General features: G+C 38.5%; 2 protein-coding genes across 2 annotated transcripts in view; one reads left to right on the top strand and one right to left on the bottom strand.

The window, feature by feature from the left end:
* Positions 1 to 163: 163 nt before the first annotated feature.
* Positions 164 to 3,838, top strand: AIMP2 (aminoacyl tRNA synthetase complex interacting multifunctional protein 2). Its single transcript, XM_068206979.1, has 4 exons — positions 164 to 320; positions 1,872 to 2,078; positions 2,585 to 2,816; positions 3,317 to 3,838. Exons 1-4 carry the CDS (start codon positions 198 to 200, stop codon positions 3,700 to 3,702), a joined length of 948 nt encoding a protein of 315 aa, XP_068063080.1. The 5' UTR covers positions 164 to 197; the 3' UTR covers positions 3,703 to 3,838.
* A 182-nt stretch (positions 3,839 to 4,020) lies between these two features.
* The window catches only part of EIF2AK1 (eukaryotic translation initiation factor 2 alpha kinase 1), a 13,166-nt gene continuing 1,658 nt past the window's right edge, over positions 4,021 to 15,528 (bottom strand). The window contains exons 3-15 of the mRNA XM_068206981.1: positions 14,890 to 15,026; positions 14,191 to 14,222; positions 13,637 to 13,736; positions 12,857 to 12,937; positions 12,374 to 12,491; positions 10,728 to 10,779; positions 10,034 to 10,418; positions 8,840 to 8,951; positions 7,271 to 7,377; positions 5,460 to 5,580; positions 5,266 to 5,345; positions 4,681 to 4,914; positions 4,021 to 4,225 (exon numbers count right to left, since the gene is read on the bottom strand). Of these exons, the coding sequence (XP_068063082.1) occupies positions 4,103 to 4,225; positions 4,681 to 4,914; positions 5,266 to 5,345; positions 5,460 to 5,580; positions 7,271 to 7,377; positions 8,840 to 8,951; positions 10,034 to 10,418; positions 10,728 to 10,779; positions 12,374 to 12,491; positions 12,857 to 12,937; positions 13,637 to 13,736; positions 14,191 to 14,222; positions 14,890 to 15,026 (1,682 nt within the window). The 3' untranslated portion in view covers positions 4,021 to 4,102. The remainder of the gene's footprint in view (positions 4,226 to 4,680; positions 4,915 to 5,265; positions 5,346 to 5,459; positions 5,581 to 7,270; positions 7,378 to 8,839; positions 8,952 to 10,033; positions 10,419 to 10,727; positions 10,780 to 12,373; positions 12,492 to 12,856; positions 12,938 to 13,636; positions 13,737 to 14,190; positions 14,223 to 14,889; positions 15,027 to 15,528) is intronic.

Here is a 15,528-nt window from a genome sequence, read left to right as displayed (position 1 = left end):
GGCGCGCCCCCGCCCGCCGCCCTGAGGGGCGCGCTCCGCGACTCAACGCCGGCCAATGGCAGGAGGGCGCGTGGGCGAACCCGGAGCCCATTGGGTGCCACGCGCGTCGGTAACGCGCCGCTCCGCCAATGGGCGCGGGGGGCCGGGCCGGGCCGGCGGCGGCGGCGGGGCGGGCGCGCGGCGCGGCGGGAGCCGCCATGCCCGCGATGTACAAGGTGCGGCCGCTGCACGGCGCGGGGGTGCTGGCGGAGCACCTGCCCAGCTGCATGTACCCCCTGCCCAACCTGCACCGCGCCCCCGGCACCGCCGCGCCGCCGCAGGTAGGAGCGAGGGGTGGGCGGAAGGACTTGCTTGGCCTGCGGCCCGCGGCGCTCGCCCTGGCCAGGTCAGACATGTGGCCGCTGGGCCGGTATTCCCTCCGGTGAGAGCCCCAGCCCGTGTTAGGGACCGGGAGGAGCCTCCGTTGCCGGAGAGCTCACGGGGCCGATTCTCACCGCCTCAGCCCGCGGGAGGGGCCCTGGCTCCGCCTCGCCGTTAGCGGCGCGTCCGAGGGTTAAATAAAATCAACGTTTTCAGGAATTTCTCGGTAATGTTTTTGAAGTGTTCAGCAGTTCTCATTTTGACTTTTCCGGGCTCTCGCGTGTGTCCCTGTCGCGGTTTTTATGTTGGAATGGCCGCGCTGAGCTCCCTGGCAGCCCCGGGAGGGTGCCCAGCAGGCCTCGTTCCGTCCTGCTGCATCATCGCTCTGCTGGCTCAGCTCGGGTTTCTGCCAGCTACACACCCTCCGCTTCTAGTTTCGCTTTATTTTGCCCTAAATAAGACAAAAATGCCAAATACTGTGTTACATAGGTCTAGTTGAGCAGCCTCTCCAGTGCCAGGAATACATGGAATTCTCACAGGCTGCTTGTGGCCAGTTTTAGCTTGATGCCATCACGGATTTGCTGTGCCCTCACCCAGGCTGATGGTGGAGATACTCAGTCGGAGTAACTTTGGGTCAGAACTTACCAGGAATGCTAAGGAAATTCCTTCCCATTGCAAAGTATGGAACTGTGTACTAACTAAATAATGGTCACTTAAGAGGTCTTCCCTTGTCTTATCTTTGAGAATATTAAGTGGATATAAAGATTTTACTTGGATACCTTGTTTATCTCTTCATCCACGATAGTTTGGGTTTGTTTAATTCTTATTCAGGATGCTTAGAAATAGGCTATTTGCAATTTTTTCTTTAATGTTATTTTAAGCTTTTAGACTTAAAACCTGCCACCGGAATATTTTTTCATCTTCTTTTAAAAGAGATTGTAAGATGAGATGGTTTTGAGGTAATTCAGATAAAAAGCTGCATTGGTATTAACAGGTAATAAAGCCCATGGTCTTTTTTTCCCCACTATCATTTATATTCTCTGAAACAAAGACTGAATCCACACAATATACCATCTATCTAAAGCTGCAGGGCTTTTTACTTTTATTAACTACCTGATTTGTCAAAAAGTTTCTTGTTTGGCCACTGTACCACAAACTTACTAACTTTGCTTTTCTGGGCTGACAAGAACCTGACAAGCTGTCTTTGATTTTTCAGTCATTGTTCAGCACTTCACTGCCAACTCTTTGTCTGATTTTGACTGTTACAGAGTTTGCCATAACTAATGGTTTAAAAGAGTCTATTAAGCAGTAAGATTTCAGGAATTTATTAAGTACACCATCTCACCACACTCGTACAGGCAAGAGACTACTGATAGACATAAGCCCATGCTATTCACTGTGGTCTGGCTATTTGAAGGCGTTCAGTCTTTCAAAATTTAATGTTAAGTGAGCCGTGGGCTATTTTGACACTGAGCTGAGTGAATGTTTACGTGTTTGCTCTTCTCCTGTAGGAAGAGGTTGACCCATCACTTGAAGCACTTGAATGCCGCCAGGAAGAGATTCTGAAGCGCTTGTATGAACTGAAGAGTGCTGTGGATGGGCTCTCCAAGATGATACAAACCCCAGATGCTGACTTCGATGTAACAAATATCATTCAAACTGATGAATTTTCTCCTTTGACAACAAATGGAGCAGATTTAGACCTGATGCTTGGAAAGGTAAGTTTAGTTGAGCAGTTACAGTGGTAGGTACTTTCTCAACATTCCATTTTCAGGACTGGAAGGGGGCATTAAAACCTGGGACACTCAGAACTCAATACACAACCTAAAACTACCATTTAATTTTGGCCATCCAGATTATAGATACAAACACTTATAAATACTAGTTCTGTGCTCATTTGGATATAATTTCAAGCGAGAATAGTTAATTTTTAAATTTCAACGGTTGGGTTTTTGTTTGTTACTAAACTGGAAACTTAAACATTTGCTTCATCTTGGAGTAGAATTTACCTGTCTTATCCTTTAATTACATGGCAAGGAAGGAAGATGTTTAAACATTTACACAAGTTTTAAATATCCAAGCTTGAATTTATTTACTTGACTATCATTAGAATTTCACATATACACATGCATGACTATGTACATTTTGGTGTCAAGTGAAAGCAATAATTATGAGTATGACCTGGAATGTGTCTTACTTGCTGAATGTTTTACTTTCCATTCAGGATTATGGAGCCCTGAAAGATGTTGTCATCAATGCAAATCCTTCTCTACCTCCACTGTCACTGTTAGTGATACACAGTCTGCTTTGTGAACGGTATAAAATATTATCAGCTGTTCACACACATTCATCAGTAAAAAGTGTGCCAGAAAACCTCTTGAAATGCTTTGGAGAGCACACTAAGAAGCAGCCACGTCATGAGTATCAGTTGGGCTTTACTCTGATTTGGAAGGATGGTAAGAATGACATTTGTAGGTCAATATTTTACAATAGATGAGAAAAAGAAATTTGTGCTATAAACCCTTGCACACAGATGCCTTGGTGTCCCTGTGCTGACATATGGTGGATACAAAGAAGCAGGAAACATTTTTGTTCTCTTTTCATAGTTGTGAACCATGCTGGGCCAGAAAAGGAAGATTCTTGTTCACAGTTACTGCTGTTACAAAGTGCATGTGGCATTGACAGGGTTGTTTGTACCCTCAGGTTTTGGGGTTTTTTTAAATGTTTTTTAGTTTCTACAAATAAGGTAACTAGAAGAGAAATTATGGAGGAGATTTTGGCTAAATTTTTAAAAAAGTGATCTCTTTATCCCCACATGACTGAAAACTGTTCATCAGGTTAATGATATTAACAGTGGTGCTGGCATCACAATGTTCATCATGGAATTACTGTTCTAGTTAATTTCTTTACTATGTTGGATTCACTGTTTTTTTTTTTTTCCTTCTGTTAATTTCAGTTCCCAAACCCCAGATGAAGTTTAGCATTCAAACCATGTGCCCCATAGAAGGAGAGGGGAACATCGCTCGATTTCTCTTTTCCCTGTTTGGGCAGAAGTACAGTGCAGTTACCTCAACTCTGATCGACAGCTGGGTGGACACAGCCATCTTCCAGCTGAAAGAAGGCAGCAGCAAGGAGAGAGGAGCAGTGCTGCGCTCCATGAATGCTGCCCTGGGCAAGAGCTCGTGGCTGGTGGGCAATGAACTGACGCTGGCCGACGTGGTGGCGTGGTGCGCGCTGCAGCAGACGGGCACTGCCAACACCGCCCCCGCCAACGTGCAGAAGTGGATGAAGTCCTGTGAGAATCTGGCACCTTTCAGCTCTGTGATGAAGCTGCTCAAGTGAGCCCCTATCCTTCATAGTGATGTTGTTTTAATCTTACTCCACCTCATGCCTGCTGTAATGTTTGAGTCCTTTCTGAGATTTATTTTAGGTATTACAGTTGGACAGAATCCTAAAATAATAAAAGCATTACAGCTGCCTTTTGGGTGTGACCCTTTTTGTAACTCTTGCGTAACATTTGTTCAATGGCTACGGTATGTGAATTAATCCCACGTAAATAGAAGTTGTGCTCTTAGCTTTTCCACTGCAACATGATTCTTTTCTCAGGAGCCTTTGGTCAGGGCAAAAGGATAAAATACCTTTTAAGAACAGACAGCCAAATGAAAATGCATTGAAGTATTTTATGTAAAAAAAGAAACATTTTATATAACTTAACACACAATCAAGGATAGTTCTTCCTGTGTTAAACAGGAGAGCCTAGTCTTGTTTGTTCGTCTTGCTCTTCAGAAAGCTGTCTTATTGTCTCCCTCAGCTTCTCTATTTCTTCTTCTTGCTGTCTCACCTTCTGTTGGAGGTTAGAAATAACCTGAAAATGAGATTATAGCTAAGCAAGGATATAAAGCCTTATTGACCTACTCAAATTGTGTTTGCAATCCACTACAGACACAGTGCAGCAGCACTCAGCTATTCTACATGCTTGTTACTATAACTTAAATCCACAAACCAGTAGAGCATGGAAAGGAAAAATGATTAGAAGTATCTGCAGATGTGATGGAATGCTTTGAAAGCCTTTCTGACCTACAAAAATACTTCTCAACTGTACAGTTCAGAAAGTTGCCTGATGTTAATGACCAGCTATCTCATTGCAAAGACACCAGAAATAATACAGTGGCCTAAACACTGTAATCAGAAAAAGAGTCTTAAGAGGAACATGTGATTAAGTTCAAAGCCAAATAAATATAATGCAGGCAGGGATACAAAGGGTATTTTCTTTTTGTGTTCATTTAGGCTCTAAGGGTTGGGGTTACTGGCCCAAGTTACCTGGTCTGTGGTGTGGAAGAGTTCACTGTCCCGAAGCTGAGCCGCTGTTGGGCGTTCTGTAGCTCTCGGACTGGTGAGGAGTTTCACATATTTGGCCTGAGTAGGCCATTTCTTGTAGAAAGTGTGAGGAATTTGGCCAGTCCTTAAATGTGTAAGAACTTCTGTTCTTTCCATTTCTGTTCCAAATGGTTGGAAGAGTTCTAGCAGGATAACACCCATGCTGTACATGTCTGACTGTTAATGGGGTAAAGAGAAAGTTGTGGGATAACTGCTGTTGTAACTTAGTGGGCTGCTTTTTCTCATAAAATCATTATATGAAAAAGTTTCACAACAGTGAAGTTTCATGATTATATGAAGAGTATCATGACACTACTAAACACAATCCAAATCTATATACATTCTCAACGTATTAAAAAAAAAGTTTTGCTTTAACAACAAATGAGAAGGCAAAGTTGAAATCCATGTTTCAACAAAAACACTAGGAGTGACAGGAGGAATATTTATGTTTTTGCCTATTGAAAGGCTTGCTTTATTTCTATTATCTATTGTGTTACTAGAGAAAAGAAGAAACAAAAAGTTCACTACCTTGAAATCATAGTGAGATCCCTGCAGTTGTTCTGGTGAGGCATAGAGGCAGGTCCCCACTCCTGAAGTATGTGTCAGTCCTTTGAAAAGCAATTGAGACTTAGCAAGTTTTGTTACTCTTGCAAATAAAAGTTTAATGATTTGAATACCATAGGAACCTAAACACTGAAAGCCATCACACTTTCTTCTCTTACCATTTATCCGTTCTGTCTGAAACCACTGCTCTCCATCATTCCAAAGAAGGTCTTTGCAGGCTAATCCAAAGTCACCTATTTTCACCTGATGATCTGATCCATAGAGAAAGATATTTCTAGGCTGCAAATGAAGAAAGAATACAATTTAGAAATATGTCTATATAAAGAATTACGGAATTTCAGCTGTTTCAAAGTCTATAAAATCCAGTGTTTCACAGGTATAAGATGATTATTTAACATTTTTAGTAGTGGGAGAGAAAAATAGTCATTGCTGATACCTAATCATGTGTTAGGAACACCATTTGGGCCAAAAGACCACATACCTAGAACAAGGATCTAGGAAAAAAGGAAGAAAAGCTAAACAGAAAAAAACCCAAGATTTAGTGAAAAGATTAAGTACTTTTTTTTCCCAACAGAAACTGGGAATTTTGCAGAACAGTAAACACAAACAGGCAAGAGTGGACAGTACATTTGACCAACTGATGTACCAGGAAAGATGACTAAATACCATTGGGCTGGACATAATACAACCAAAATACACTTTTCTGTATGATAAGCAGCTGCAATATGCTGGTTCTGGGAAGCTGCTATGAAAAACAAGCCAAATTATGACAGACTTGAGAGCACTGACTCAGAAAACTGAAACAGTTTTTATCCATATATTTTGATTTTAGGACCACTAAGGAGGAGAAATGCAAGCATTGTGTACCTAGAAAAATCCCCCAGCTTGCTCAAGTAGCACAAAGGAAAAAGTTGGTCTTTTATTACTGTATAAAGGAGATGTAAACAGTTTTAACAAGAGATGGGCAATCTCCATTCTTTTCCTTTATTCAATGCAGATCAAACCTAAAAGATGCAGCACTGTTGAACAAGTTGCTAGGCTTCTCATATCTACTGAAGTAAAAACATATCCAGGACACCCACCCACTGGGCTGCTGTTCTCAGAAATTCACACACTGAAAGACTTTCTTAGAATATTATCCCAGAAATTACAGTCGTTGCTAGCTATCTGCAAAATCACCATTAGAAGAATATATGGTGAAACCCATGAGAACTGGCTCAAAAGCAGGTCTGCAGTAACTGTATGGAATTCTGGAATTCTTTATTATAACTACCAGACTTTGGACAGTAAGGCCATGATGATGCTAAATGGGAAGGCAAACTGAAAAACTGTCCAGCCTGGAACAGCTGACAGAAAAATGAAAATTAATCCAGAGTGAAGATTCAGTGATTTCAAGTAGTTCCAAGCTTCCACATGTGAGGTTTAATAATCATGATTTCTTCATACAGCTGCTGTATCAGATGCAGAAAACCCGAGTAGGAAGCAAAGTAGGAAAACACACATTCACTTCCTTGCTATTCAGGTCTATCAGTAAGCAAGCAACTAGAACATATTTTCAAAAGCTAACTGTATGCAGTTAGCAAACTGAAGTGTAGTCAAGGGGCTTTGCTTATTTTTGTAATTACCTAAAATATTTTTTTTAGGTAATTAATTCCTACCCTAGTTAAAGAAAGACTGAGACAAAAGAAAACCTATCTGACCATGTCTGTTTCTGACAGGAAAATGGCTCCAAAGGAGAAAACACCTCCAGAGCTTAAAATCCACTTAAATCAGTGTAACTGAGTACTATGCTGGTAGTAAAGGAAGTATGGCACTGCTATAGAGGAGATTATGTATTTTCTCATATGTAACAACTAAATTCTTAAGAGCCCAGATCATCTCTAATGCAACTACGAAGTTGCTTTCATTCTCCCATAATGCAAATTGTCTTTGTTTTCTTCAACCTCAAGTAATAATTTGATGAACTTACTTTAATGTCTCGATGCATCACTCCCATACTGTGGATATAGCAAACTCCTTCTACTACCTCCTGGAAAATCTTCATTGTCCAGCAAACATCCACGAGATCGTATGGACCTTAAAACAATTTAAATTATTTCAGCTAGTTTTACTGAGTTATGTAAGATTATGGTGGTATTCTTGTTGAATTATCTTTATTTATACTGTGAAATAAATTTTTAACAGAATGAGCATATTTAAATATGGATTTTGCTATGCTTCTCGCAAGATATTATTTCTGAATCAGCCAAAAGTCACTAACATCAATATTCCAAAAAGGAAAGGTCAGGGAACATGAACATATATCCTTCTGAAAAGATTCTTCCAAACCCTATCAGATAGATCTTTGATTATGAATTTAACAAACTCTTTACTTTCATATAAGTCCTGACCTAGCATGAAAAACACAGTTCCAGATAAAATCAAAATAATTTATGTAGTGACACGCTGCCTGCATTGCTTTGCATTCTTCTTGTTTAGTTCCTAATCCTTCTGCTGCTGTGCTACCCTCTGAAATTCCTCCATCTCCTCTGGCTGTAGCTGTCCTAAATAAACTTAGCACCTCCTTGTTTTACCGTTTTCCACATTACTATCTTATTTAACTACATTGTCTCCCTGCTCTAATGACCCATATTTAATGTGTCTTTTTGAACACTCACCATCCACTCACATTTGGATTTCAATCTCTTTGTGTCTAGCCTATGATAATATTCACCTTTTCCATGAAAATGTGTGAAAACAGTATTTTGCATGCTCAGATGCTTTTGTAATTCTGCCATTTCCTGACCAGGAACATCATCTTTTAGCTCATGAAAGTTAAAATACTAGGATTACAGGAGAAATTAGTGGAAGTCAGCTGACAGTTTGCTGGTAAACCTGTCTCTATGAATGAAAACAACAGGTTTACCTTAAAAGTGATTAAAACCAAGATAAAACATTAATCACACATTTTGTTTTACAATCTGATGTGCATAGGCTGCTTTTATACAACCACCCCAGAGAATGGAACATGTCTACTGCCTTAAGAGCATTGGATTTGTTCTTCCACATGTCAACAGTTACTGATGACTGCTTGGTAGGAGGGCATGAGAACCCCGGGTCATTCAGAAAAATTCAATGTTACATTCTTTAACCTATTACAAATTAACCTGTCTGGATCAAATGATATAATTGTATTTTCTGCAGCAGATAACTTAGCCTTTAACCAGCTTTCTGAGAAGCAGCAGATTCTGTCAATAAAAAACTCTGTTCCAAATAAGGAGTATTGCCCAGACACTGATCTCCCCTGGTAACAGCTACACCTCAGGCATTCAGTCATCCTTTTTTGAAGAGCTGTCTAAAACTCAGGAATTACAGTTCTTTTACCAACATCTATCACACACAAATTCAATACAAGCTGCTATTTGATGAAGTGAATAAACAATTTAATAAAGATCTGTATTATAAGCTGCTGAAGTAAAATAAAATTAGATTACTGCACTTCAGATTACAAGAAAAAAATTACTTGCTTTACAATTAATAAGACAGTGAGGAATCTTACTAGAAGTGTCTTCTGATCTCTTGTTACATCTTTTATTACGGTCAGCAATCCAATCCCACAAGGATATTTCACACAACTGCATTTGTATATGAAGCATCAAATGATACTCCACCTAACAAAAAAATAATGGTCCATAATTTTACCATTGTAACATGAACAGTATTTCCTTAGTTATTTTCTTTAATGCAAATAAATTCAAATTTTATTAAACAAAAACAGTTACCAAAGGGATGTCAAGTATAATATTAGTAATCTACTGCACTCAAGAAGAAGATGCAACAATGCTATGTAGTTTTGGGGAGTTTTTTGCTTGTTTCTCAAATTTTAACAATTGTTATATGATAAATGCTAACAAAACTGCCAAATGTGTCTTTGATATTGGAATTAGAGTTTCAAACCTTCTAGAAATACTAAACAGATGTTTATTCCAGCTTAATCAATATAAAACAGCAGAAAAATAATCAACTTCTTGATACAGAATTTTATCAGAATCACAGAATTGTTTAGGTTGGAAAAGACTTTTGAGTCCAGCTGTTTGATTTATTACCATGAATATGTAGCTCAGTTTCTGGTAATGGACCAGTTCATCTGATAACCTGGACAACTCAAGCAGACACCTTTAAAACTGGGTTTCTTGCAAGAGGGAACTCCAAATGATAGCAAAAGCTTGAAGCATTCCAGAGCTGGCTGTGTTATACAAAACATATCAGTGGTATGGTATAAATGACAACAAGGTTTTAGAAGCACAAGTGATTCCCTGCTCGAATCTGCTTTTATCTCCTTCCCATGTACTCCTACACTGCATGGACACCACATGACATACCAAGACACTTTCATCATTAATAGCTGCTTTACCTTTCATTAGTGAAAACTAAAGATTTTCACTTTTGATGGGCTGTTTAATGCAGCAGTTCTAGTTTTTATTCATGCAGGTACTTCACGCGGGACTCCAGAGGCTTAACACATGGGAAGTTCCTCATAGATGCTGAGCTTTACCAGCTCCTCTGGTCAGCTTCCTTGTAATGATGTTACCCACTTAAGAAAATTTGTCTGAACTTTTGGCTCTACTTGCAGTCATTCCATTCTTCTAAAATTATTGTTATAAATCATTCATTTTCACTGTCTACTGCACTACTTTAAAAACATCACAAAATTAGACAGCAGATAAGGATACTTAAAGAGAACTGTATTTACCTCAAACTCTCCACAGAGTGCTACCTCATTTTTGGAGCATCCTTCAGAGCAGGACTTGCTTTCAGAGGACTCACTTTCAGTGCTAGCATCTTGATCCAGGCTGGAATGAGGTCCCTGTGTTGAATGATTGTCCACATCCGTTGATAAACTGTTACCATTATTTACAAAGCCTCCTTGAAGTTCTATGGATAATTCACCTTTATTTGATTTTACACTCTCTTTGCTATTGCTGTTTGTAAAGTCATTCCTTACATCCATAGTCTGCACTGATTCTCTATGCACATTTTTATGACTGGTACTGTCAGAGGATTTCTTTTCTTGTGAGGTAAGGTCAGCAAAGATAATTGAACTACCACTTTCCACACTCTGGATGTGACAGTGATCACTGAAAATAACAAAGGCAGAGAAATCCAAATAAGTACACAGTTTCATACCATCTATTTGTGATAAACCATATTGAATTTTTTCCCCCAATTGCAAACAGCACTTCCAAGTAAGAGTTCAGCTGCTTCCTCACATAAAACTCCAGGATTCCATAACTGTCAGTGCAGGCTCCAGCTGATTTAATACTTTCTACCAGCAGGTATTTTGGACAGCTGTCCCAGGCAGCAATGTCTGCACAGCTGAGCACACAGCTGAATACACAGCTGAAGTTAAAGTTGAATATGTTACCACTGAGATTAGTAATACTCACTTGCTATTCTTTTGCTCCAAAACTAGTGGCTGCAACTCCATTATTGTTTTACCTGTTGGATGCAAAGATAAATATGGTATTTCATAAAACAAAGAATGTATCCACATATTTACTAAAAATGACCATTTAAACTAGAGCACCTCACTTAACTGAACTTTGTTACCTGTGAATAGCTCTAGATTACCTCTATTTCTGCTGCTGCAAAAGGGGCTTGTTAAGTCTACTAAGAAGCTACCCTAACATGTATTTAATTTATCTTGAAATGAAAAGAAAATACACATTGTACAAAGTCAATAAAAGGGTTGTACTGGGCTTTCTTAGATATTTACTTAGACTACATCTTTCAGCAGCCTGTTCAAAGTAGGGCTTACAATGTATAGAATAACACACAGTTAAAGAAGCAGGCCACAAGGCATCACCCTTCATATCACACTGCTGGTGTTTTGAAGACACTTGATATCTTTAAAATAATTATAATTAAAATTGCATTTTTATATGAAAAAGCTGTTTTAGCACACGGAAGCAAATATAAAACATCAGTCTTGTAAGACAAGGGAAACCACTGTACCACCGAAGCTACCTATAGATTTCATTATGCACTTCCATTACCACCATTAAATACTTATGAAGGACACCCAGCATTAAACAATCGCTTCCCTTGAGATTCTCTAGATCATTGGTTAAAAAGTTTTGCCCGTTTTACTCTACTGTCAACTTCCTATGCATTTATGCATTTTCTTTAGTGCTTATGGCTGGCTGGGCAACAAGTCAGTGACTTGGAAAGCAATAAAGTTATACAGAGCATAACCAAACCTCCCACTAAGAGAGGATCAAAAGATTTAATTGCTAAAGGCATTCTAGGAAAGGACTAGAAAGGGACCAATGGATTAGGATTACAAAGGGACCAAAGGACAGAGTGTGCAAAGAGCTGAGAACAAAGAACCTGAAGAGAAAAACCAAGAAGAAAGTTTAAAATGAACACAAAAGTAGATAAATTCTCAACAGTTACAGACAGTAGCTGATACACAAAAAAATCCAATTGTTTTGTCAGTGCAGGACTATGAAACACAATTCAGCAAATTTAAAAAGTCTAACTTGGAAAGCAAAAGAAAGTTTTTGTGGGTGGTGGTGATCGTTAAAAGTAAATATTTTCAGGTTCTTTCCGTTTTTCTTAGATCTTTTCCAGATACGGAGAGAAGCATACTGGGATGCTCATTCTATTGTAGCTACATCTCTGAGACTTCTAAACATAGTTGCAAATTTGTGGGTTTTTTGTCCTATTCATCACTTTCCCCCCCAATATCTGAGGCAACTCATTCCTCAGCATTCATTCTTCTCCTCATGAACTCACCACTTCTTGCATTAAAAGGGTTTCACTACATTCCACTGACCTTCACACAGCTTTAAATTCCTCCTCATATATTACCACAAGTAAAGCTGATATTTCCACAGTTCCAAATTAATCACTAAGTAACAGTGAAAATATTTTCTAAGGAGGGATTGAGTGCATAGAAACACCTAGTGATCACCTGAAATTTCCCTTTCTTTTAGTTCTTTTAAGGAGGGAAAAATAGTCATTTTATCAGAGAAGTAATACTCTCCTGAAAATAACAGTACAGAGGTTGTAAGGTGCAAGCAAGAATTACACAATGAGCTGTACTTTCCTTTTGGATGTACTGTTTGAACTTGTTCCATCCAAGCAGTGTGATAGCCTACAATATTGGGATGCTGCAGCCCAGCCAGCACTTTGACTTCTCGGAGCACCTAAAAAGACCAAAAAACCCAGAGTGTGACTCCTTTATTCTGTGTGCTTAGTAAACATAAAAGGCTACAAAAAGTAACTTTCTTTGAGAGAAAGAACAGATGAAATTGTTACAGTAACAGAAAAAAAATTGAAAGCTTTAAAACAAATTGATTTTCATCATTGCAGAGATGACTAAATTCAAGTTATTAATATAGTTCTTTTAATGGACTTCAATGTGTCTCATTTACTTTTTTCTACAAGGTATTGATAGGCTCAAACCCTTGGAAATTCAGAATGCATAAAAACTTATATTAGCTACATTAATACATTAGAACAGAATAAGCTACAGAGTTAAAACAGGGACAAAACACAGAAAGAAGAATACCTTCATGCAATCTTTTCTTGTAGCCTTCTTAATTTTAATTTTTTTAATAGCATAGAACTGACCATCTAACTTGTTTCTGACCTGAAAACAATTGCAACAGGAGAAAATTAGATGTTAATGTGCTCGGATTAATTAAATCCTTTCGAACCCACTATTTTCTAATATTTTATTTCTGCACCCCATTCCTATGGAATATCACCTGTATCAGGGAATGAAACTGGCATTAGACCCCTGCTGTCACACAGGGATACTGATAGGTCCTGATAACTGCTTAACAAGTCCTCAATAAATATGTGAGACCACATTTGTCATTTCCACATGGCACATACCTCAGGGGGAACCTTGGGCTGGCCATACACTTCAAGTACTTAACACAATTCAACATTGGCTTGGACAGTTTATGCTCATACTGAGGCTCATTTTTTAAAAGCAGCCACAACTAAAGCACTGGGGAGTGCAGACCAATCACTTCTGATGCTGTTTAGAGTCAATGTATCATAATAATTCACATGTCAAATAGGGAGTTTCCATTCCCTTTAAAAGGGTCAAATACACAAAGTTAAAACATCTGCTATATAAAACATCTGATATATCATCTGCCAAACAAAATTAATTGCAACTGAGTAGCTTCTGAAATGAAACACCAGCTTTCTTCTAAGGCACAGATTTGCACCTCTTCTATTCAAAAAACATTTGGCAGTACAGCTAAAACAGTAACTCCAAATTCCAACAAAAAACTAGATATAAATAGAGTAGTTTTATATGGGAGGTAAAGAATACCTTGTATACTTTGCCATATCCTCCACTTCCTAGCCTTGCAACCTCTTCAAATTCATTCAAGTATCGTGAAGTCTGTGCTTCAAAGAGAACTTCTTTTTTCCTAATCAAGAAAAGTTAGGCTGCATTAAACTAAATAACAACTTACAAGTAAAATACAGCTGTACACATTCCAAAAATATTATTTATGTTATGAAAAGAAGAAAGTACTTTGACGTTACCATACTGTACCAGCCAGAGTTTCAGTGAATACTGAAAACCAGCAAACTGCAAGACCATGCACATGTGCTACAAAGCCATACTGTTTTAAATGTTTAGATTATTTCTTTTACATTGATGCCTGATAAATCTTCTTTTCTTAAACAGTGGCACTGACTGCAAGAGTTGTACTGAAGGACAAATTATCACCACATCATTTTGAGAATTTGGAGAAACCTTTACCATTTTTTCTGTTTCAGAGCCAAAATATGAAATGTAGTATTAATTAAATTCAGAGTGGAGCACAGAACTTTAGGGAAGGAGTTTATTTAGTGTTTCTACACGTTTTGAATACATACCCAATTGCAAGAGACTCTCCATTATCAAGTTCCTATGAAAGAACAAAATCCAACATAAAAACATGCCATATAAAAAGAGTAACATGTCTGCTGTGCCAGTGTGGACAGCTTCATCAAAACAGAAACTGCAACCTCCTTCTTGGAACAAAATGACAGCCATTCACATGCTGCAGAGAGCTTCACCAAATTAAAGTATTATTATCCCACTGGTAATCTGTTAACATCTCTCTGCTGGAGAGATTACTGCCCTTTTAGAGTTCTGCTGGCAAACAGGATAAAATGAGAGCTCTAAAATGTGCTTAAAACAAAATTAACTAGCTTAGTTCAAGCAGCAAGATAAACAAACAGGTCTGATTCAGCCTGAAGTACACAAACGACACCCTCCACTAATATAAATATGGGAGTGTTAGCATAACCAACAGTTTAAAGTTGAATCTTGATGTCTGTTTAAAAAATACTTACAATACCTTGCCTCTGTTTATAAACATTTAAACTTGCTTTATTATTACTATTTAATAAGGTACAAAATATTGATGGCTTCAAAAACTGGTTTGCACCTATAGAACCAGAGCATGCCATCCCAAAGAGCTAAGGAGTTATTTTGTATAATTATTACAAAGACCCAATCAAGTATTACAAGAACCTCTAGACAAAAGCTCCTTACTGCAGAGGTTGCCAAAGACGTGTAACAAAGCTTACCCCATTAAGTATTTCTTTATTAGCTGCTTTCATCAGTTCAGTAATGGCTCTGTTGTGCTGCACTCTTATAGTACTAAATTCATCACAAAAGACGAAAGGGGAGAGTAACCCTGTTCTTGTGAAAGCCTGACGAAGAACTGCATAAAGGAACAGACAAAGGTCAGAAAAACATTAAATAAAGCCATCCAATAACACCACATAAAGTTTTTAAACAAGAAATCTTATTTGAAAGATAACATGACTGAAAAACTGAACGATCCCTCCTACTCTAATGCTGCTCCTGCACCTTTAGCAATTAAAACTAATTTAAACCAAACTAGAGCTACTCAATGGGAATCTCTTCACATGATATAATTATTTGCCACGCCTTTCAGGGTCACAACTGCATCTCCCCTTCTTCCTCACCTCAGCAGATGAGTTACAGAAACATCCACCCATTCACTTACATTTTACTTTGGGACGTAAAAGAAAAGAAAAATTCAAAACAGGTTCACAATTAGGAGGATGGATTTATAATCAAAAGTGGTAATGTCAAGATTTTCTAATTCCCATCCAAACTCACACACTTGTGCACATACTCAGAGAATGAAGTCGCTCCCTTCTACCACTTTATCTTTCTCATATGGAGTAAAACTGTGG

Source organism: Anomalospiza imberbis, chromosome 16, assembly GCF_031753505.1.
Source record: "Anomalospiza imberbis isolate Cuckoo-Finch-1a 21T00152 chromosome 16, ASM3175350v1, whole genome shotgun sequence".
Classification (NCBI taxonomy): Eukaryota; Metazoa; Chordata; class Aves; order Passeriformes; family Viduidae; genus Anomalospiza; species Anomalospiza imberbis.
This window is presented reverse-complemented; position numbering and strand designations above follow the sequence as displayed.